The sequence below is a fragment of the Tenrec ecaudatus genome, chromosome 8, assembly GCF_050624435.1.
Source record: "Tenrec ecaudatus isolate mTenEca1 chromosome 8, mTenEca1.hap1, whole genome shotgun sequence".
Classification (NCBI taxonomy): Eukaryota; Metazoa; Chordata; class Mammalia; order Afrosoricida; family Tenrecidae; genus Tenrec; species Tenrec ecaudatus.
The window spans coordinates 8,098,485-8,121,859 of NC_134537.1; the positions used below are offsets into that span (position 1 = coordinate 8,098,485).

At 55.2% G+C, this 23,375-nt stretch overlaps 1 protein-coding gene across 1 annotated transcript in view; it reads right to left on the reverse strand.

The window, feature by feature from the left end:
• Window positions 1-12,869: 12,869 nt before the first annotated feature.
• GASK1A (golgi associated kinase 1A) overlaps window positions 12,870-23,375 on the reverse strand; it is a 51,048-nt gene continuing 40,542 nt past the window's right edge. Inside the window, exons 3-5 of the mRNA XM_075555567.1 lie at window positions 15,737-15,859; window positions 13,820-13,923; window positions 12,870-13,269 (exon numbers count right to left, since the gene is read on the reverse strand). Of these exons, the coding sequence (XP_075411682.1) occupies window positions 13,026-13,269; window positions 13,820-13,923; window positions 15,737-15,859 (471 nt within the window). The 3' untranslated portion in view covers window positions 12,870-13,025. The remainder of the gene's footprint in view (window positions 13,270-13,819; window positions 13,924-15,736; window positions 15,860-23,375) is intronic.

A 23,375-nucleotide genomic window follows, 5' to 3' on the forward strand; every position in this document is an offset into this window, starting at 1 on the left:
TCTGGCTTCTGTGGGCACTGGGTTAGAAGGTCCACTCAAGATCAGCCTCAGCCCTCAGAGAAAGAGAGCGTGTTGTTACCTTTTGTTCCCGGGGGGTGGGGGGGGCGACACAGATCCTGCTCCTCTGGGGGGAGGGTGGAGATGGGCAGAGCAGGGAGCGTGTTGGGCCGCGGAGCAGTTCTAAGGGACCTTCACCAGGTGGAGCAGGCACGCTTGAGCCGGTCGGTCGTCCACTAGAGGAGTGTCCCTGCCGCACCTGGTCATTAGCCGAGCCTCTGGCAAGGGTGGCTTCAGCGCCCAGCAGCTGGGCCCGTCCCAACATGCTCTGCAGAAAGGAGCGAGCATTGTGGCTGCCGGGTCTCCGTGGCCATCCTTGTGCCCACAGCCCCTTGCTCCCCAACCGCAACTTCCACCCTTCGCCACACAGGATGACTTGGCCCAGAAGCAGAGCTCAGACACGCCTGGTGCCAAGGCAGGACACAACCACTGAGAACGTGGCGGTCCCCACGAAGGCCAAGCACCCTGTATGTCAGCAGTTCCATGTCGAGATTCATGGCCAAGGGAGACGCGTGCTTAAAAGACATGTATTGGAATGTCTTTCTATACATATGAACCAATGAGGAGGAGGACATGTTTGCCCTCGGGTGACACAGGGAGAAAGAGAAGCCAACTCCTCCCACTCCAGTCCACAGCCGATGGCCACAGGCACGCCCCTGCCCTCTATCTCTTCTCCCTGTTCGGACACCAGCTTTTCCTACGGGGTTTGAGAATCTGTTGCATTGGCCCCACACACCACTAGATTAAGGGGGTGTGTTTGTCTGGGTTAACTAAAAAAACAAATTCAGGGACACCCATAGATGTTTAAGAAAGAGCTTTAGATACAAGAGCAATTGTATATTGAGAAAACATCCCAGCCCGGTCCAGATCAAGTCCGTAAGTCCGATATTGGCCCATATGTCCGATACTAGTGCATAAACTCCTTGAGACTCACGCAGCACATGCGATGACGCTGAATGCAGGTCAGTCACAGGCCAGTGGGAGGAAAGCCTTGTGGATCCAGTGGTGGTGGAAGCATCTCAGTGCTGCCGTGGGTCTCCTCTAGCTCTATCTCAGAAGCAGGAAAGGGAAGGCAGAGAGCGTGTGTGTCTCCCTCCAGGGAGGAAGTGGGAGTTCCTAGAACCTTCATTCTTAGGCCCCACCCACAAGGAGCCGTCTTTTGGCTCCGCCCCTCCATTCTTGGATCAAGTTGACATGAAATTGTGTAACCACCACAGGGGAACTGTTAGAAAGCTAACCAGTTACCAAGATCAGGATGCACTAAGGGTACATTCCTTGGTCCACAGCAGTGCCTCTCCTCAGCCAGCAGACAAGTCTCTGGGCCTTGAGCCTCTGCATTTGTGGGCCAGAAGCCCGTCCACTGCACTGCCTCCAGTCTCCTGCTGCCCCTCTGTTCTGTTTCACGGTCTCCTTGCCACGGCCTCTGAGCTTCGCCTGGCTCCTTTGCTCTGGCCCATGGTCTCTGTGTCGCAGCCGCTGGTGCCTCTGGTCCCTGCCTCTGCCCCTTCAGACAAAAGATCTGATCCTGGGCCTGTTTCTGAGACGCCTCATTGACAGAGCCAGGAGAGCAGCAGCTAACACTGGCCAATCCCCCCCATGCATTGCGTGTCACATACCCTGTAGGCAGGGGCCACCACATCACTTGGCGAGGGTGACAGAGACATTCTCCAGGTTCCAAGTTTCCTGCCACCCCAATTGAAACAAAATGTCACTGCCATGAGTCAATTCCCACGTCTGGTGGCAGAGTAAAACTGTTCCCAAGACTCTAAGTTTCCACCCCAGCAAGCAGACTCATCTTTGTCCCTAGAAGTTTAAACAAACAACGTGTGTTCGCAGCCTCACCGCAGTGCTGTCAGGATGCCTCACCAGACACTCAAGACACAGACACCCAAGAAAAGCCCTGCTCTCGGGTCGGTTATAACACAAAGGGTCTCTGAGACTGAATATTCAGGGGGAGCCGATAGGCTCGCCTCTATCCTGCAGAGTCTAGTGCAGCGCTTCTCAACCTGTGGGTCAAACGACCCTTTCACAGGGGCCACCCGATTCATCACAGTAGCAAAATGACAGTGATGAAGTACCAATGGAAATAATTGTGGTTGGGGGGTCACCACCACATGAGGAACTGTATGAAAGGGTCACGGCATGAGGGAGGTTGAGAACCGCTGTGCTAGAGGGCTTAAACTGCTAACCTTAGGGCTATCAGCCCAACACCCACCCAATAGCACCAGTAGGTCTCCTTAACAGAAACTCAGTACCCCTTAAATAAGACCTTCCCATTTCCCCTTCCCACCTGACCACTAACTCGAATCAACTCTAGTCTCTGGGTCCTTGCCTGGTCTGTACATTTCCAAGAAGAATCACATCAACTGGCCTGTGTCTGACATAACTTCGTCCCCAATCACCCCCAACTGTCAGCTCGCACATGTCCATCAACAGGTGCGTCCATCCAGTGGACTTGACAACAGCAGCAGAGAGAGAGGGGACACATGCGACACGGGCGTGAGTCTCTGGGATGGTGCTGGGTGAAAGCCAGACCCCAACATGCACCCTGTCTGCTTTCCATTCTGGACAGACCGAGACCAGGACAAAGAGCCCCGTTGATTCTCTAGGCTGCTCACCTCAAGGTTGGCTGTTTGAGACCACTGGCCCCTCCATGGGAGAAAGATGAGGCTTTCTACTCCTGTAAAGAGCTACTGGCTCAGAAGCTCACTGGGGCAGTTCTACCCTGTCCTATCAGGTTGCCGTGAGTCAGAATGAACGTCAGTGGCAGGAGTCCTGGTGGACATTGGGCTGCTAACCACGAGGCCAGCATGTGGAACTCACTAGCCGCTCCACAGGAGAAAGGTGAGGCTCTCTGGTCCTGTCAAGATGGACAGCCTCAGCAGCCCACAGGGCAGCGCAACTCTGGTGAGGTCACCTTGAGGCAGAATTGACTCCGTGGCAGCGCGTTGGGGGGTCTTTCTGGATCGCAAAGAAAATGCCCACTCATCTCTTCTGGAGAATCCAGCTACCCCCCTCGGGCTCTCCAGGTAACAGACCAGGCACACCCACATGCCCTCAGCTCTGTGGGTGCCCTGCCATTCTCCCAGGAGCTCATGGGCCACTCGGGCCGTCTGACAACCGCTGGAATATGTAGTGTCTCCAAACGTCAGGACCGTGGCTCCCCAATGCCTTCTAAGTCTGATTTGCTCTGTTCAGATGAAGCACATCTCAAGATCTGCTTCATATTTACCAGTCGATGGGATGTAGGGGGAGAGGCAGGAAGGGTGCCGTTGTGTTTGGGGGAAAGGTCTCCAGTTGAAATCTCAGCTCCACAAATTTTGTGGTTCAGCGTCTCTGCCTGCTCAGCTGCCCGTGGGGAACCGCCCGCCTCATGGAGATGTTGTGGAGACTTGATGTAAGGGGCCACCGGTCTTCAGCTTCAGACTCTGTGTACAAGGTCAGCAAGGGCCAGGGCATGCCACCGAGTTCCGGGCAGTCCTTCCTGACACAGCCTTCAGGACAATGCCTGGCTAAGCTGCACCCCTGGGGCTGCCCCGACCCCAGAGTTCCACTAACCCTCTCACTTGAAGAGCCTGGACCCTCTTCCACCCACAGAGGGCAGCATTGCCTAGCTGAGTGTGTCAGTCCAGGTGGACTAGAGAAACAAACTCATAGACACGCCTATGAGTATAAGAAAGAGTTTTATGTACAAGAACAGTTGAATATTGAGAAAACATCCCAGCCCAGTCCAGATCAAGTCCATAAGTCCAATATTAGCCCATATGTCTGATACTAATCTATAAATTCCTCTTCAGACTCATGCAGCACATGCAGTGATGCCAAATGCAGGAAGATCACAGGCCAGTGGGTGGAAAGTCTTGTGGATCCAGTGGTGGTGGAAGCATCTCAGCGCTGGCAGGGGCTCCATGTGGCTCTTCCAGCCCCAGGGGTCTAGCGTAGCTCCATGTGCCTTGTCAGCAGGAGTGTCTCCCAGGTAGTGAGTGAGTGAGTCTGTCCTGCCTCCAGTGAGCTATTTATCTCTGTAGTGCCTCCAAATGAGGTCATCAAACTGCGACTTGATTGACGAGCTAACTAGACTCCACCCCTTCTCTCTTCATAGTCTCAAGTTGACACCAGATTATGTAACTACCACACAGAGCTTTCTGCAGGGAGCTCGTGTGAGCTTCCTACCCAGCTTTCTTCCCTACGTGCAGGGTCGGATTGCCCAGCAGGCAAAGTAACCATGGACCTACTTGTACTTATTTACTGTTCTGCAAGGGACCATTTCACATCTTCCCAAAGATTCTTCCTAGGTCAGGCCGGCACCAACCCCACTACACCTTCCTGCAGAATCAAACGCCTCTTTTCAAATGGACAGTCTCTGGCAGGGTCAGGAGGATCCAGTAAGCACGGTAAGCAGGGGCTGACTTGTGCCTCCTTACCAATCAGTAATGAACAGTTTCACAGGGTGACCTCAGAACCACCGGGGATCTAATTTAAATGACAGTTCCGATTCCATCTATCAATGGACAAGCAATGTCTCAGCTGGGTGGAGGCAGGTGAACCCATTCAGAGCCCTCAGGGGCATTTTGACGCTGCCTCAGTTTTGCAAAGGCTCTGCCTCACAGCCTGGGAGATGGCCCCATCAAGAATCTGCAGACGAAGAATGTGACCTGGAGCCAAAACGCAGTCACCGGCTGGCTTGTGACTCATGGCACCTCTATTGAGCAGAACAGGACTGCAGCTGTGGGTTTCCAAGTGTCTGCACATCTTTACAGGGGAGGAAAACCTCATCTTCCTTCTGCAGAATAGCTAGTGGTTTTGAACTGCTGACCCCATGGTTAGCAGCCCAACCGACTATGCCAGGGCTTATGAGCTGAAGCCTCACTGGCTGCCATCGAGTCGCTGCCGGCTCATAGGCACCTTATGGGAAAGGGCAGAACTGCCCCGGTGGGTTTCCGAGACAACAACTCTTTGCGGGAGTAGGACGCCTCGTCTTTCTCCCTTGGAGTGGCTGGTAGTTTTGAACCTTGGACCTTGCTGCCAGCAGCCCAATGCATAACCACTATGCCACCAGGGCTCCTGCACCTGAAGCCAGAGGTTGGCAACAACAAAAAGCTAAGCTCACTGCCATCACGCCAATACCGACTCATAGCAGCCCTATAGGACAGGGCAGAACTGCCCCGGTGAGTTTCGGAGACTGTAACTCTTTATGGAAGTAGCCAGCCTTATTTTTCTCCCCAAGGACTGACTGTTGGTTCCTACTCCACAGGGAGGAAAATAATTAACCAAACCAACTACCATGGAAGTTGATTCCAACTTGTATGGAGATTCCAAGACTAAATCTTTACAGAAGCAGAATGCCTCGTCTGTCACCATGGAGTGACACCTTGGGGTTAGCCATCTGACGTTCAACCCACCACACCAGCAGGACTCCCCCTGCCATCGAGTCGATTCCTGTTCTTAGTGACCACAAAGCACAGGGTAGAATTTCCCCCTTTGGATTTCTGAGGCTGTTTATCTTTATAGGAAGCAAAAAGCTCATCTTTCTCCCAAGAAGTAAACAGACAGACAGACCTCCATGAAAGCATTGGCCATAACCGGATATCAACAAAGAGCCCTGGCCCCTTTTTGGCGCAGGGCAAAAGCATCCTCTGGGGCTCGGTAGGAGCCCTGGTGATAAGAGTGGTTGGGGTTGCTAGCCACAAAGTTGGCAGTTCAAAACCACCGAGCCATCCGAGAGAGACAGATGAGGCTTTCTGCTCTTGTACTGATTGACAGCCTTGGAAACTCAACAGGACAGTTGTGCCCTGCTCTGAGAGGTCGCTATGAGTCAGAATCCAGCATTTTGAGTGGAGGCTCTGCAGAGATAGGTGTGTTAGTCTGGGTACTTTAAAGAAACAAATCCACAGAAACTCATGTATATAAGAGAGAGTTTTATATAAAGGTTAAGTGTGCATCAAGAGAACATCCCAACCCAGTGCTGCCTAAACCCACATGTCCAACATTAACCCATATGTCCAACACCAATCCACAAAGTCCTCCTCCATTTCACAAAACACACTCAATGATGCCGACTACAGGAGGAAAGCTGAGCCAATGAACGTGTAAGCATCTCAGCACTGGCAGGGGTCTCCACACGGCTGCTCCAGCACCCAGGGCTGCATCGGGGCAGGTCCATGTGGCTTCTCCTCAGGGGTGTCTTGCAGGAAGTGGGCCTTGCCAGCTGAAGCAGGGAACTGGCTAAAGGAGCCACACCCCTGGTCTGACCATCTGAGAGCAAGAAACCTGAGAACTATAAAAGGTGAGGCTCACCGAGCCATTTATCCCTCTGCCCTTCAATTAACCACACGTGTTTATCGGCCAGGCTGGCGCAATAAACTACCTCAACGGGTTACACAACACCACTAGTGAAGGCTTTCCAGAAAGGTCAGGCCAGAAGCCTGGGTTCAGGGCCTGGCTAGGGGAAGGCCTTCTCTTGTCTGTTTCAGATTCTAGGAGCTGCCAATGGCCTTTGCATCTGGCTGTCTCCATTGTTTGACTGCTGGTGTCTAATCTGCTTGTTTTAGAGTTCAGAAGTGATTAGGCTGAGAGCACAGCCTACCCTGAATGTGCCTGATCAAGCTAACAAGAAAACCACCCCCTTTCCAAACAGGATCGAGTTTACAGGTAGAGGCACCAGGCCTTCGGTGCATATTCTGGGGAACACGTTCAGCCTGCAACCCAGGAGGAGCAGCCTGGCTCCAGAGGGCAATTCCAACAAGTAGGAAGTTGGCCACTGTGTCTATCCGGGTTGACTAGAGACACAAATTCATAGACATCATAGGTGTGTCTTTTACTCAAAGAGCAATTGTACATTCAGAAAACATCCCAGCCCAGTCCAGATCAAGTCCGTAAGTCCAATATTACCCCATATGTCAATACTGGTCCTAAAATTCCTCTTCAGACTCACGCAGCCATGCAATGACACCGAATGCAGGAAGATCACGAGCCAGTGGGTGGAGAGTCTTGTGGATCCAGTGAGTGGAAGCATCTGAGCACTGGCGTGGGTCTCCACATGGCTCTTCCACCTCTAGGACTCTGGCTCCATCTGCGTTGCTCCATGCGGCTTGCCTCACAGGGAGTCAAAGCAGAGAGAGTGTATCTGGTCTCCAGGGAGCTATTTATCTCCGTGGTGCCTCCAAATGAGGTCATCAAGCCGCGACCTGATTGACAGGCTAGACTCCACCCTTCACAAGTTGACAAGAGATGGTGTTACTGCCACAGCCACTGTGTCAGCAAGCCTCAGGCAAGGGAGGATGGAATGGGTTGGGCTTGCAAATTGGTAGCGTCCTTGAAAATTAAACCTAAAAACCCTTTTTTCTGGGCCCCTCACCTTCACCTTGATACATGCTGTGGGGTTTGTTGAATAGGAAAATTAACCACGGGCTTTGATTTTTAAGGTTTTTCGGATGCACAAAACCAAGTGATCACCTTCAATGAATCCCTGGTCAGAGCCTCTGCTTTTCTCTCACCTGCTGTTGCAAATCCTTTCTTTGCTGCCCAAAGCCTGGCTTGAGAAACTCGAACCTCAGAAGTTATGGCTGGGTGGAGGTGCAGAGACCTTGGTAAAGGGGCTGGGCCGGCTTCAGTCAATCATGCTGGAATTGGCCAATGGCGGATCTTCTATACCCGTCCCTCCCTGTCTCTGCAAGCCATTTGCTCTTTCTGGAATCAAAGTGGTCTCCCTCTATGCGTATAGAGTAACTGCCCTGAAAAAGCCTTCCTTGCACATTCCGGTGAGCTTTGATTATTTCCAACAGATGGCTCCTGGAAAATGAGCGCGTGTGGAGATAAAGGGCAGTCAGTCGGGACACACGGCAGCAAACACCTGAAAATGAAACATGGGGTCCAGAGACCCAGAGGTGGTGGATACCATTGCCCCAAATGCCAAGCCTATGGGATCGCATAGTCAGAGCTTTCTGTGGTGGGCATTCCTTGAACTATTGGGCCTCCTGCTCCCTTTGGGTGCCCTGTCACTGGGCAATCCTCCCTCCACTGAGATGGAAACCTTCTTTCTCAGCCTGCCTTGTACCTGAGCCACCACTGGGTGAGTTACGGAGGCCCCACCGATGGGCAACACTAGCAAGAGCCTTTTTATCCATCTGTTTTCGTTGTTGAGAATATACATAGCCAAACATGCACCAACCCGGTTCAGTGACACAAATGACTCTTGGAGTTGTGAGGGTCTTCTCGCCCTCCTAATCTACGTGGCCACTCCCTCGTTGACCTGGACCCGCTGCCCCCTAAGCTTCCTGTCTGCTCTTTCGAGTGGCTGCTGGCCAGTGGAGCCTAAGGTTCTTCAAAGAGCACCATGCCCAAGGCGATCATCCGGGGTATTTTTATTGTAAGGTTTAAAGATGATCGTGGGGCAGCCACTTCAGAGATGCATTCTGTCTGGGGCTCCAGAAAGGCTGAATTTGCGATTCATTTCTGCATTATCCCCACCCCACCCCCTACTGTTGATCAAGATTCATCGACGGGATTTTTTTATCAAAATGTTCACGAATGGCAGCTGGGCACTATCTAGTTCTTTTGGGGCTCTGGCACAAGGGGCTGTTGCTCCTGGAGACCATTAACCATGAGTTCCATAGCCTTCCATTCCTGAATCCCTTCCTCTGCTGGCCCAGGGGAGCAGAGACCAGGATGACTGCTTACAGGCTTTTAAGGGCTTTTAAGGGCTTTTAAGGGCTCCCCGGGCACGAAGCAGGGTCCTAGGAGGTCAAACTGCAGCCCTAAGCATGTCATTTGTTCCATGACCTGGGATGTCCTGTGGAACAAAGCCAGGAACCAGACCCCAGGAGGAGTCAGTCGGTTTTACATACACGGTTTCAGCGTGGACTCTGTTCTTGAAAACCGATCGCACAGTGAGACTTTGATTCATGGGGCATCAAATGGAGCCACGGGGCGAAAGCAGGTGCCCCAGAGAATCATTCTGGCTTCTAGCCAGGGTGCTCAGGACCTTCCCACCCCCCAGGCTGAGGCTCCCAAAGGCAGTGGGGGCTGAGTGGAGCAGTCTCAGGTCTACTGGTGCCATCTTCCTGGATTCCTGCTCTGGCGACGCCACCTGCCGGGATTGTGTGGGCACGGAGCCCTTCTGCCGTTCAGCGTGGTCTCTGGTCGCACAGAGTGTCACCCACAATGTTCCCGGGATCTTTGGAGCAGCATTGCTTGGACACAAGGACAGCAGGAACAGGGAGGGGAAGAAACCAACAAGAGGGCAGGCAGCCACAGTCCCATGTCCAGTGCCCGCTCTGGTCTCCAGGACAGCAGGGATCAGCTAAGCTTCATGCCATGGAGGTACGTGAACCAGTTCCTCATCCCTCTGGACCAGTGGAGGGGAAGAATGGCCAAGAGGATCCCTTTGTATCCTTCGCATCCCAAGACTCCATGCCACTCACTGGGGGAACTCCATCTGACCTCCAGCTCTCCTGGAAACCCCCGGCAGGGTTCATGCCAGAGGAGGATCATCAAATCACCCCACCAGGGCCCAGGGGAAAGGCCATTGTCCTGGGCATTCTCTGGATCTCGGCATCCTTTTGTACAGAATAGAATGGGTTTGGGCCGAGTCAAGAGGGCCCAGGTTCCCACCTTGAGGAACTTCTGTAGGTGTCACAACCACCACCAAATCCACCACCACACACACACACACACACACACACACACAAAACCACAAGGGTGGGGAGGGGCTCTCTCACAAACTAACTTCAGGAATGGCTACAGGGACTAGCCCTCTGGCTCCAGGGCCCCACCGAGCCCTCCCCTGTGGGTCTCCAAGGTGTCCCCACAGTCAGGGCCTCCCCAGGATCCCGGAGTTTCCACCCTGGGAAACTTCTGAAGGCCAAGACCTCGGGATCCCTGGAGTTCAAACCAGAACCCTAGCTGAGTCCCAGGGCGCACACATGAGCTGTGTGTGGCATCCAGGCACCGCCTGTTCCCAGCCTCCACCCCGGTCTCTGGAGTGAGTCCACAGTGACTCTCTTGGGGCTGTTGTCAGCAGGACCTCCTTGGCCACGCGGGATAAGAAGATCCGTTCAGGCCTCAGCTCCATACTCAGGCCCTCAAGGCCAGCTGTGAGTCAGAACTCTGCCTTCAGATTTGGAGAGGGGAGACGATGCATATCCCGTGTCCTCTGCCGGTCTGAGGCCACACCCAATGAGCAAACACATCGGCATTTCTGCAATGAAGCGCGTTTCCCCAGCATGGGACATGCGTGTGGGCACCCAACAGATGATGCCGCCAGGTCACTGGGTTTGCACCTGCATTCCCACTACCCGCCCCTCCACCTGGCAGCCGTATCATTTCCCTTGGCATTGCCCACTTTGGGCGAGGTGCAGGACAAGCAGGCCTGGGCATGGGAGCTGGGGACTGGCTGCCCTGGCAGAGCACCCCGTGGACGGCTTCTCTCTGAAGCTGAGCAGATGCCCAGCGAGGACAAGGATGCAGACCCCAGCTGTTTGCTTCCCTTGGCAGGTTATTCTCACTCCAGCAGGCAGGACTGGAGAGGGCGGAGGGCGAGCAGCCAGCAAAGAGGCTGCAAGGGGTTGGGTTGCTGCTTTTAATGGATAAAAAGTGGATCGAGTTACGAGTTTGCAATAAAGACGCAGTTAATAGCCTGAGCAGACTTAACCAGCAGCAAGGAGCCAGGGCAGGGAGCCAGGTGCGTCTAAAAAACGCTTAGCAGAGAGTCCCTTGGAGAGTCGAGATTTAGGGTCCCACATTTGGGGGAGCAGGGCTCTGCCTCTTCATCTGCCAGTCCAAGGACCAGGAGCAGCCAGGGCTGCGTGGGGAGAGTGTCTTTCCGTGGTGGTCCCAGAGTGGAGATTTGCTCGCACAATTCCCATGGAGGACTGAAGTGAAGCCCTTTCTCCCACGAGCTGGGGGACAGTGGGGGCATCACTGAACCCCTCTGCAGAATGGAGATGCCCACCAGACCTACACATCAGGCCAAGGAGCCCAGCCATGCGGAGCATTAATCACCGGGCTGCTAACCGCCAGGTCGACAGTTTGAATCCAGCCCCCACTCCACAGGAGAAAGTTGAGGCTGTCTGCTTCCGTGAGGATCCCGTGTCAGAAAGCCCCTGGGGTGATTCTGCTCTGTCCTACGGGGTCTGTGAGTCAGGAAGGACTCCATGCAGGGGGTGGGGTGGGACCCAGAAGGCAGAAACAGTGGTGGTTTGATGGTAGATGGCTCACCTCCTTGCTGGAGGCTGAGTTCAGTCACCAGACAATGCAGCCCGCGCATGGCACCTACCCTCCGTGGAGGCTAGCGTGTGGCTGTGACACTGGGCAGGTTTCAGCGCAGCTTCCACACTGAGGCGGACTAGGAAGAAAGGCCTGGGAACACAAGCCAGGGAAACTGCCCGCGGTAGATGATCACGGTTCCACGGCACCAGTGACCGCGCGTGGGTCCGCTGGGCTGTGAACAAGGCACATGCCTGTCATCTCTGCGAGCCTGTCCCACAGGCTAAGACAGAGTCAGTCCTCCATAGAGGTCGACCTTTATTATAGAAGGTGCTCCCTAAGAATCTTCCCGTGGCACCGGGGACCCAGCTCAGACCTGAACCCAGCGCCCCTGCATTCAGCTCAGTCATCTTTCTCGCTGAAGTTACTTGGCTAAAGCAGTTCTGAGGAGCAGTTTTTAAATGAAGATTAGAAATGAAATGCAGGCGCCTGACGACAGGAGTGGCTCCAGGGAGAAAGACAGTCCCCTTGTGAACGGGGTCCGACTGGGCTGCCTCCAACGTCACGCCGGTGGAAGGTTCTAGTGGAAGTACTTGCCGATGCAATAAGGCAAGAGGGAAATAGAAGGCTCCTAAATAGGTGAAGATAAAGCAAAGCCCTCTATTTTCAGGGTGCTATGAGCCCATCTATATTGAAATAGTGAAAGGGTCGTCTGACCCCTTCCCCCCAAGGGGTCACGACCCACAGGTTGAGAACCGCTGCCTAAAAGCATTTCAATATAGACAAGTCATATCACCACACTTAAGCAGAACGGTCCAGAGAACACTGGTTGGGGGTCAGCACCACATGAGGAGCTGTATTCAAGGGTCGCGGCATGAGGAGGGGTGAGAACCTCTGCGCTAGAGATAGGAAGAGCCCCATCCGGGGGGAGTGTTCAGAGGTGGTGTTTTTGCCGGGCCCGAGCAGGGCAGGCTGGGAGGGAAGCCTTAAGTGTCTGTCCAGGTCAACCTTTCCTGAACTACAGATCTGCTCCCCTCGGGGCCCAAAGTGGTTGAGTGCAAGCTTTGGGCCTTGCTCCCTGACAGGACCGAGTCTGGCTGGGTGTCTGCAGAGAGAAACCGCACACACACACACCCCAAAACACAGGCAGCCCACCCACACTCTAGGCAAAGTCCCCCTACCCCTGTCCCAGGAGACCATCCGGTTGATTTCAGGGAAGAAATCTCCGGGGGTGCCCAGCTTGCCTGCCCTTCCCCAAAGTGACCATCATCCTTCCAGTGCTCACAGCAGCATGGCGTGGAAATGAACGGCCAGCAGCGGGAGCCCCAGTAGAGGCTGTTCATGCTGAGCTTAAAGGGGAGCCCGTGCCCGTCCCCGTCACCAGGTGTGGCGAAGGAAGGCAAGAGGAGGGGCGAGGTCTGTAGAGGAGAGGGGGAAGGTGGGCATCCAGCAAGCCCTACTCAGAGATGGTGGGCCTCGGGAGGCCAGAGGTGGACTGACCAGAAGGACTGACACGTGCGCACGTGCACACACACGCGCACACACACCATCCAGCTCTGCACATGCACGTGGAACACACACTTGCACAGTATCAGCTTACAGTACATTCAAGAACACGTTTATTGGTTCCGGGGAGGCAGCCGGCAGAGCTGAGAGGCACTGAGGGCAGGGTTCCAGGGTAGATAGGAGCACCCACTCCCCCTGGCAGCACAGTCGCCCTCAGCCTTCTGCCCCCTCCCCTTCGTTTTCCTCCAAGATGGGCATCAGGACTGGGGGCCCAGCGGCTGGGCAGCGGCAGTGGGGTCCTGGTCCTGGTGCAGCGTCAGGTTGTGCTTGCGGATGTGGGCCAGCAGGACCTGTCCCCGCCGCTCCAGGGTCCGCAGAGCCCGCTTCAGGCCCTGGGCCCCACCTTGGCTCTCCCAGAACACAGGGTCCGCCCGCAGCGACTTGAGCAGCAGGCTTGGCAGACACCCCGAGGCCAGCACCTTCACAGCGGTCTCGGGAAACCTGGAGGAACGGCCCCGATGGCATCCCGGACAGACGGAGCAGAAGTCAGCTGAGAGTTCCAGAGACAGACAAAGCCCACTGCCCAGGACTGTCACAGCCGGCCAGCCCCTCAAAGTCCCCTGGGCCAGGCCTGTTGCTGGGCTCAAAGAGATAGACCTGTCGCCCACTTGGCGGAGGCGGTGAAAGCAGGGTTTGGGGCTCTCAGAAGGGCCCGCACCCCTGGGAGAAGCAGGGGGGTCAACTCTGGTGCCCACTGCTCCATGTGGCAGAGACAGGGCCAGGAGAGCCCAGGGCACGCCCACTGCCTGCAGGGAGTAAGTAGAGATGGGTCTCGGGCTAGCTCTCCCACCCAGGGCAAGGGAAGGACGGTCCTTTTCAGGCCCCAGGTTCTGTGGGGCGAGGGAGAGCCCACTGCATCGTGGCTGCTAGAGCACCCCTCCCAGGGTTTCGGGGCTAATGGCTGTTTCCCGAGGCTCCCCACCCCCTGCGGAAGCTCTGCTCTGACAGCGTTTGTGCAATGGACTCCCCTCTCCTGGCCTCTGAGCCTCACCCGTCTATGCCCTCCAGCAGCCGGAAGTTCAGCCTGTCCTCTGGGCGCTGCAGGTTCCCCGCATTGTCAATGTAGACCAGCTGAGATGATGCACTGCTCCGGACCTGGGGGAAGAAGACAGAGGTAGGTAAAGGTGGAGCAGAGCCGGCGCCTGCGGACTCAGGGGGTCCCTGGGCTGTCCCTCCCACCATCCACCCTGCTGGGGCCCAGAGGGTCTCCAGGAGCTGGGTGCTGGCCCTATGCCCCAGGTGTCTTCTCAGTGCAGCTGCTTTTGGAAGTGGACACTAGCATTCATCCTGACTTATCGACGGGAGGCGCCAGCTCACCTCACTAATCACAAGTGGCTGGCTTCCAAGCTGGGCCATCACTCTAGGCCCCAGCAGCATGCTGCTAAGTTGTGACACCGGGGGACTACTGAGACCATCGCCTCTCCATGTCCCACAGCTGGTGGCTGAAGGATGGGGCGCTCGGGCAGGACTCTGCAAATGCAGACACACACACATGCACACACAGAGGCACATGCATAATCATGCATGCTCACGTGCATGTTCATATGCACCCATGTGCACATGCATAGTCACACACATGCTCACACAGATGTACATGCATACTCACGCGCTCAGACACAGATTCACCTACATAGTCACATATGTGCACACACGGGTGCACATGAATAATCATGCATGCTCACACAGATGCACATGCAGTCACACATGTATACATGTGCTCACACAGATGCACGTGTGTAATCATACATGCTCATGCCGATACATAAGCATAGTCGCACACATGCTCACACACATGCTCGATATCTGAGCATCATTGTGCCTGCACACCTGGGTGTTCCCCCAGAATCGCAGGTAGCGTCAACGCCATTCCTGCTGGCCACTGCTGACTCTGCTCTGCTTCCACCGGGGATGAGCTGGGCTCTCGCTCACTGGACCTTTGCAAACCAAGCACGGGGAGCTCTGTGGTACCTTTAGCCCCGTGGGGCCGGGGCTCTGAGACACTCTGCCCCAGTCTCCAAACCCTCCACACGAATTTCCCAGAATCCCCTCTGGGGCCAAGAGCTTAAACGATGAGGTGGCTTGTCCCCAGCGTCCAGGTTCCCTGCTCTGCTTCTTCTACCTCCACAGCCCGCCCCCAATCCTTCCTCACAACTACCTTCTGTTTGTTCCCAAAGGCTGGCGGACTCTTCCTCTGAGAACAACTGTCCCAAAGGGTCAGCCCTGCGGGGCTGTGGGGTTTATGGAAACTCCTCCCCCAGGAAAAGAAGCGATGACCCTTGGGGGGGGCAAGGACTCCTGAAACCCTCCCACCCGCTGGCTCCAAGAGCAACTGGCTGAGGTGGGGCTGGGGAACAGCAGGGCTCAGGGGAGGGGGATGCTGGAGAGGCCTCCCCAAGGCGGCATTCTGCCTCTGGTGCAGGAGGGGTGACCAACTGGCAGCACCTTGCTAGCCCCTAGTGGCCTGTGGTCTGGCCTGGAGTCCTCACGGGAGCTGGTCTCCGGGCCTCTGGTCAGTGCTGGCCTGGGGACCACCAGGGCCTTAGGTTGGAGCACTGATGTTGCCACCAGCCAGCCACCTGGTTGTGAGGACTCCTCTCCTCCCAGCCCCAGGCCACAGTTCCCTCACCTGCCTGCACAGAGAAGTGCCACCGGGTCAGCATCTGTCAATCCTTAACTCCTGGAACCCTGAGGGCCCCTGGAGTCTCTTGGGGTGGGGGACACAGGGAAATTGTGAAAATGGGGTTCCTGGCTCCCATCCCTGGCCTCACCTCCAAGTCCTGCTCCTCTCAGGTTCACACAGTGGAAACATTTACTCAGGGGAACAGGATCAGGAGCCCCCGGCACCAGGTGATCCTCTGAAGCTCACTGAGCGCCCTTTCTGACCGACTGGGCTGAGGAGGGGCCGTACCAGGATGTGGACCAGGCGCAGCTCGGCCGGGTTCCGGCACTTCTCCCGCAGCCTCTCTTCCAGGCAGGGCTCCGAGGGCTCAGGATCAAAGCCGCAGCAGTAGCGATCCAGGCGGTCGTGGACCTGTGGAAACACCAGCCTCTGAGAGGGGTAGCAGGCTGCCTCCCTCCCCAGCCCCTCCACGTGACCTCAAGACCACACCTCCACCTACTCGGGGCCTTGGAGACTGGACAGTCTTCAGAGTGGCTGGCCTCTAGCTGGTCTGATGGTCCTGCACCTGGGAGTGGTCTGCACCTGGGAGTGGTCTTCCCCCGGGCAGGGGGCTTCACGTCACTATCTGTTGTTCAGAAATGCCACCATGCTCAGGGCTCTTTCTGCTCCACCCAGGGAATTTCTCCTCACCGAATCAAGCTGGGCGCAGGCCCCTCCCTCAGGGAAACCTGAGACAGGGTGCCCAGGTGAGCTGAGGTTAGAATCCCAGGTGAGCACCTGCACCTCAGTAGCCAGGAATGAGTGGCAGCTGAGTGGGGGCTCTGCTGGGAAGGGACAGGGCACAGCCAGCTGAGTCCTCATTTAAGTTGCTGATAAACATGGTTGCCTGAGCAGGGCTGAGGCCAGAGCCCTGCAGCCTGCCACTGGGGACCACCCAGCCACTCAGCTGGCTACGCGCTGCTAACTAAATGCTGGCCGTTCAAACCACCAGCCATTCTGGTGGGCAAAGACTCTGGCCTCAGCAGCCCCGTTCATCCTCAAGATTAAGGAGGAGTGGAACTGGGTCAGCACAGTGGGTTCCTAAAAGACGGCCCACTTTACAGACCATACAGGAAGCCCTGGTGGCAGAGTGGGTGAAGCGGTAACTGATAACCACAAAGGCCGTGGTTCAAACTTACCAGCAGCTCCTTGGTGAAAAGATGAGGCTGCCTGCATTCGTCAAGGTTTACAGCCTAGGAAACCCACCCAGGTGCAGCTCTACCCTGTCCTGTAGGGGCACTGTGAGTCAGAGTCAACGGGAAGGAAGTGCATTTAGACTTTGGCTCCCTTCGCTCACAGCGGTTGAGAACCGCTACTCAACCCCAGCGCTGTAAGCACGCACTGCATACACGGTGGACAATACGGAGACAAGTGAGCACGGCCGTGTTCCAGGCATCTGGACTTCATAAAACATAAGTCCCAATATTCTTCCCCCACCCCCTCGACCATGAAAAACAAGGTTCCCTGGCCCCAGGCCTGGCAGCCAGAAGATCCCTGGTGACCCAGTGGCTACCTGCTAGGCCATTAACTGCAAGGTTAGTGGTTAGAAGTCACCAGCCACTCTTTGGGAGAAAGACTGGGCTTTCTATTCCCGTAGAGAGCTGCTGTCTCCGAAACCCACCTGGGCAGTTCTACCTTATCCTTTAGGGTCACTGTGAGTTGGCATTTACTTGATGGCAGCGAGTTTGATTTGGGGGCAGGGGAGGGGGGGCGAGGCCGGAGGCCACATGGTCTCGGGATACATATGGCCCTACCCTGTCCCATCTGCGTGACTTGAGGGGCTTCTTTAACCTCGCTCGGGGACTGAGGACAGTAATGATCGGCATGGAGCAGAGGGAAGCACCCTCCAGGAGAGTCCTCACTTGTCGCCAGCCCAAAGAGAGCCACGGAGCGCCATACCTGTTTGCACCAGCCAGGGCCCCCGGGGCAGACCCAGCAGAGTGAGATGCCCTGAGTGCCCCGGGCTGTGTTTTCTGCCTAAGCACTGGCACACCCTCCACCCTGTCTCCAGGCCAGCCGAGCACTGGATTTGACCCTCTCCAGAGGGAGCTGACAGGAATGCTGGACCCCATCATCCGAGCAGCCGCCAGTGCAGGCTCCCAGCTGTGCCCTGGCAAGGCCTGTGCGAGCGCAGCTGCCAGCCCGACTGGGGTGCCACGCTGTCTGGCCATTATTTCCGCTCACTCGGCAGCACCCTTGCAGCCAAGCAGCACCGAGCTTACGTTTCCTTCCCCATCTCCTGCAGAACTGGGCTCTTTCCCCCTTTTTAGGAAAAATGAGAAGCTGCCGGGGAGAAGGGGTAGGGGAGTTAATTCTTTGCAGTTTTGTTTTTCAGATCTAACCGAGCAGTGCTGCACGATCCTGCCATGCTGCTGAACGGAAGTCTTTGCATCTGGTAGCTTGAGACGCTTGTAAAACCTCTACTTTGTGCCAGGCCCGGCCCCCAGTGTTTCCCCCCTTACAGCTCACTGAGCCCCCACCGCCCACCCCCCGCTGCCAGCCAGCAGCCGGGTGCTGTGGCCCGCCCCATTTCCAGGATGAGGACGCTGAGTCACAGGGGTCACAGGGGTGAACAACGCGCCCCAAGTCACACAGCTAGGAAAGGGTGCCTGGAGTCGAACCCGAGCAGACTGGCTCTCACCACTCAGTCAGACTGTTCCGCTGGCATGTGTGTGCGCTTTATGCGGGCTCCTGGGTGGTGCGGGGGGAGGCATGCTTCAATCTGACCCCCAGCACCCAGCACATGATTAAAAAACCTGGAGACTTAGTTGAAATATCTTGAGTGAGTGAGTGAGTGAGTGAGTGAATGAATGAATGAATGAAGCAACTGGCAAGAGAGGGTGGATGGAGGTCTTTGTGGAGCACAAGTGTGGGAGTAGAAGACGGGAAGAGAGTGCATAAGGATGACCCTTTTATTCTCGTATATTAAGGAGCCTGACAGGCTGGGTTTCTGGGGTGGAGGGAGGCCGTCACCCTTGTGAGTTGGAGGTGGGTCCCAATCACATTCTCATAATTAATGTTGTTCCCCACTATATCCTCCCATAGTAGTGCTACCTTAAAGTTACCTCACAAGCACATGGCTGATCGCTATGTAGCCGGCAGCTATCACTGTAGAGGCAGACGCGTGCTATTGCTCCCTAGGCTCTGAAGACAGCCCCCCCCTTACCTGCCCCTGGCACTGGTATTAGGTTAATCCTCCAATGTACTCAGGGACCTTTAGGGTTAGGGTACAGCCCACTTTGTTACGCATGTGCTTACCTGTAATTAGGGGGCTTGCATGCCCCAGAGTGTATATAAGCCTTGGTTGGAAATATATTCTCTCTGCAAGGACCTGGCTCCTGAAGTCATGGGGGCCCCAGGGGTGAGCACTTGCATGCTTTATCTTGTCTGATGTCTCTTTAATGTTATCCCTCAATGACAGAACTGCCCCTTGGACCCATTCGATTGTGGGGGCTGGCACTCCACACACTGTGACTTGAACACCTGCCTGCAGCACTTGTCTCCCTGCCTAGGATGCCAGGACCTGAAGGTTTCCTCTCTCCCTTTTTCACACACACACACACACACACACACACACACACACACACACACCCTAGGACATCTGGGGGGACAAGACACTGCAGTCTACCAAGGAGAGGACATCAGACTCTGCTATGGGGGAGGGGTGGCCCCTAGGCCTGGTGGGTCCCAGGAGGTTCATGTGCAGATCACCCCCAGTGCAGGGGCCTGCCTCCTACCCAGATCCCTCTCAGGCCCTGTGGGAAGGGCAAACTCCCAGCTGGGGACCAGGATGTAGAGCGGCTTTGGATAGAGGGGAGGCAGCCCCAGGCCCAGCCCAGCACCTCTCTCCATGGAGCACAGCAGGCGGGCTACACTGACTGGAAGTCAGTGCTCAGCCCTCCTCTGGGGACTTGCCCTGCGGTGCTCCCCCAGCCAAGGGTAGCCTCCCTGGGAGGCTCAGGTAAAACCATGTGGGCCTCTTCACCTGCCCCAGCCTGCGTTTGGAAGTCAGAACTGCAGCTCTGGTGTGTGAACTGACCAGCACGTGGGATGAGGGGAAGGGGCCCTGGTGGAGCCTGTGGCTGCTCATTCAGCCTGAGAGAGAGCACTGAAAACTCTTAGACCTGAGCAGGCACCAACCCAAAGCGGCCAGTGTGGGCAGTGTCGCTGTGTCACACAAGGCTAATGACCATCTGGAATGGACCAGACTGACAGCAGCAGCAAGGGTTTGTTTTTAGGACCCTGAGGGGCACGCTCTGTCTTGAGCAGCAGCTCACAAAACCAGGGCACTTCACAAGCAGGCTGGCCTCTGGCCGGGTCTGATGTTTGATACAACCAAGACGCAGAGGTTGTCACCCCAAACAGCCTCCAAGGATATCTCGGGGAGACGATGTAGTCCCCTCCAGACGTGCAGAAGGCATTCCAGAAAAGTCTACGTTTGGGGGTGGGGGAGGGAGGGAGAGGAGTTGATACCAGGGGCTCAAGTAGAAGAAAATGTTTGGGGAATGATGGCAACAAATGTAGAAATGTGCCTGACACAATGGATGGACGTAAGGATTGTGATGAGCTGTACCAGCCCTCCATAATATGATTAAAAAGAAAAAAAGTACACGTTTTGTACATGCCCCGCATGAAGAACTCTTGATAAACCGGGAGCAGTGACCTGCTCTGTGCCACACCCTCAGCTGAAGCCAGCGGGTCGCTGAAGGGTGCGGAGACCTCAGACACTGTCCGGCCCGTCCTCCTTCATGTGTGCCGAACCCTGTGCGGGAGCTCCAGCTGGTGCAAGAGACGAGACAGCAGAAATGTGTGCTATGAGTGGGTAACCACGTTGCTCCATGCAACGAAACCCAACCCGCACCAAGTCCACCGCCAGCGAGTGGATCCTGACTCATGGTGACAGGAGTCAGGGTTTCCCAGGCTGTCCATCTTTATGGGAGCAGCCGGCCTCGCTTTCTCCCACGGAGTGGCTGTTGGCTTTGAACCGCTGACCTGGAGGTGAGCAGGCCAATACTAACCCAACAGCTCCACTGGGGCTTCATATATATATATATATATATATATATATATATATATATATATATATATATATATATATATATATATATATATATATATATATATATATATATATATATATATATATATATATATATATATATATATATATATATATATATATATATATATATATATATATATATATATATATATATATATATCTCCAAAAGCTCACTGCCATCAAGTTGACTCAGACTCGCAATGACCCTGCAGGACAGGGTAGAACTGCCCTTGTGAAATTCTGAGACTGTATCGAGACAGAAAGATGTCATCCCATTGAAAACCCCATCTTTCTCCTAAGGAGCAGCTGGTGGTTTCAAACGGCTATCCTTGTGGTGAACATTCCAGCGTAACCCACCATGCCACCAGGGCTCCTGTGTGAGTCTGGGTAGACTAGACAAACACATTCATAGACACTCATATGTCTGTAAGAAAGAGCTTTATAGACAAGAGCAGGGGAATATTGAGAAAACATCCCAGTCCAGTCCAAACCAAGTCCATAAGTCTGCTATTAGCCCATATGTTCCATACCAATCTCCAGACTCACGCAACACATGCAATGATGTGGAATACAAGAAGATCACAGGCCAGTGGGTGCAAAGTCTTGTAGATCCAGTGGTGTGAAAATCTCAGTGCTGGCAGGGGTCTCCACGTGGCTTCTCCGGCTCCAGAAATCTGACTCCATCAGCCTCTCTCCATGTGTCTTCTCCACAGGGGTGTCTCACAGAGAGTATGTGTCCCACCTCCAGTGAGCTATTGATCTCCTTAGCACCTCCAAATGAGGTCATCAAGCTACGACCTGATTGACAGGCTAGACTCCACCCCTTCAGTCTGAATCCTGAAATTAATATCATATTATATAACTACCGCAGCTCCCTATTAAAAAAAATTTTTTAAGCCAGGCTTGGTGGTGGATAAAGTTATCCAACGTGCATTGGGCATGGAGCTTGTCCTCTGCCCCAGCCAGAAAGTTCCTTGGGGAAACCCACAAACTGCCGCCTGGCCTCCCTCTGGCTGGCTGGCCAGTGGTTTCTAGGAAGGGGGCGGCAGCCAGACGGGGGTGTTTGACTTGACTGAGGTTCAGCGAATGGGAGTGGCATAAGCCCAGAGAGCCAGCCGCATCTGGCCACACACCCAACCTATGTGTGCCTTGGCTGCACACACTCCGGTCCCCGGAGCGGGCCTGGCAGCTGCGGAGGACCCCAGACCGCGGCGGGGACAGAGGGGCTTTGTGTGGGACAGGAAGCTACCATGTGCACCTCGTCAGTGGGTGCTCCGAGGGGTGTTACAGCTGGGCTCAAGATCCCCTCTCCCCAGTCATCCCTGCAAGCGTCCCACCCTCCGGCTCTGGTTCATCACATCACACACACACACACACACACACACACACAGAGAGAGAGAGAGAGAGAGAGAGAGAGAGAGAGAGAGAGAGAGAGAGAGAGAGAGAGAGAGAGAGAGAGAGAGAGAGAGAGAGAGAGAGAGAGAGAAGGTACGTTCCCATGCCACGCTAATGCATCTCAGCTCCATCAGCTCTGACCGTGGCAGGTCACTGGTCTTCGGGGGCTGCAGTTTCCCAGCTTCAAACAGAGATGAGCGTCCGTGTATTAGGGCTGCCTGCTTATCAGAGAAGAGGAATCCCCATGGCGTAGTGGTTGTGCCCATTGGGCTGCTAACATCAAGGTCAGCAGTTTGAAACCACCAGCCTCTCCATGGGAAGGCAACGAGGCTTTCTACCGCCATAAAGCATGACTGTCTCAGAGACCCCTAGGGGGAAGTTCCACACTGTCCTAGAGGGCCAGTCACTGTGCGTGGAGATGGACGGGGAGTCTCCCTCAGTCCTCACAGGGACTGCCTGACTCAGGTTGGACTCCCCCAGGGAGAGCTCTGGAGACAAGGGACCCCGAGCCCTGTTTATTCATGAGCAGCTAACGCTGGGGTCAGGGAGTGAGTTTGTGAGTCTCAGAGACACCAGTAACCTGCTCAGTGCCACACAGCCGGCAGAGGCCCGGGGGTGGGCTCAAACCCAGGCCTGGTCAGAGCCAAAGCCCGGACCCTGGACCCGCCTGGGCCTCCATCCACTGAGCAGAGGCACTCAGGGGGCGCTGGGAGACAGGGAGTGGGGTAGTAGCCACTTTAGTCTTTTCCGTGGCAAAACTCCCACGCTTTAATCTTGCCAAAGAACTTTCTGGGACGCATTGCAAAACTGATCCTGTGTTGACCAGACAGCCTATTGGTCCCGTCCCCCCCGACCCCCGATGCCCCTTCTGACCCTGAATCTTGTCCAGCCAGCGACCCCTCCACCCGACTCCTAGGTGAGCCTGGTAGTTAAAAGGGTGCTCTCTTGACTCGACAGAGGTGCCTACAGACCAGGGGCCGGCCCCGTGTTCTCGCAGTGGACACACATGCACCTGGCTCTGAGCTGTGTATCCCTTCCTGTCTTGGTTCCTCCCTGGCCGTTTCTCCAGATGGCACGGGTGCCAGCTGACTGTCAACAGGTCAGTCAGTAAAGAGCTGGTGCCCGTAGCCCATCAATTACCCCTGCTGCCCTGACCCTCCCTCCCTTCCCTAGGATCCCCAGGCTGCTCCTCACCCAGCAAACTCAAGGTTAACTCTTACCCAGTAGGGACCATGTCCTCTGACCATGCTACAGCTCCCAGGGTGGACCAGTATCATCTCTGTCTCTCTCTCCACCAGGGGTTCTCAACCTGTGGGCTGAGACCCCTTTGGGGGTCAAACGACCCTTTCACAGGGGTCGCCTAAGACCGCAGGAAAACACACAGTTCCGATGGTCTTAGGAACCGAGACACCACTCCTCTGTCCGTCTCTA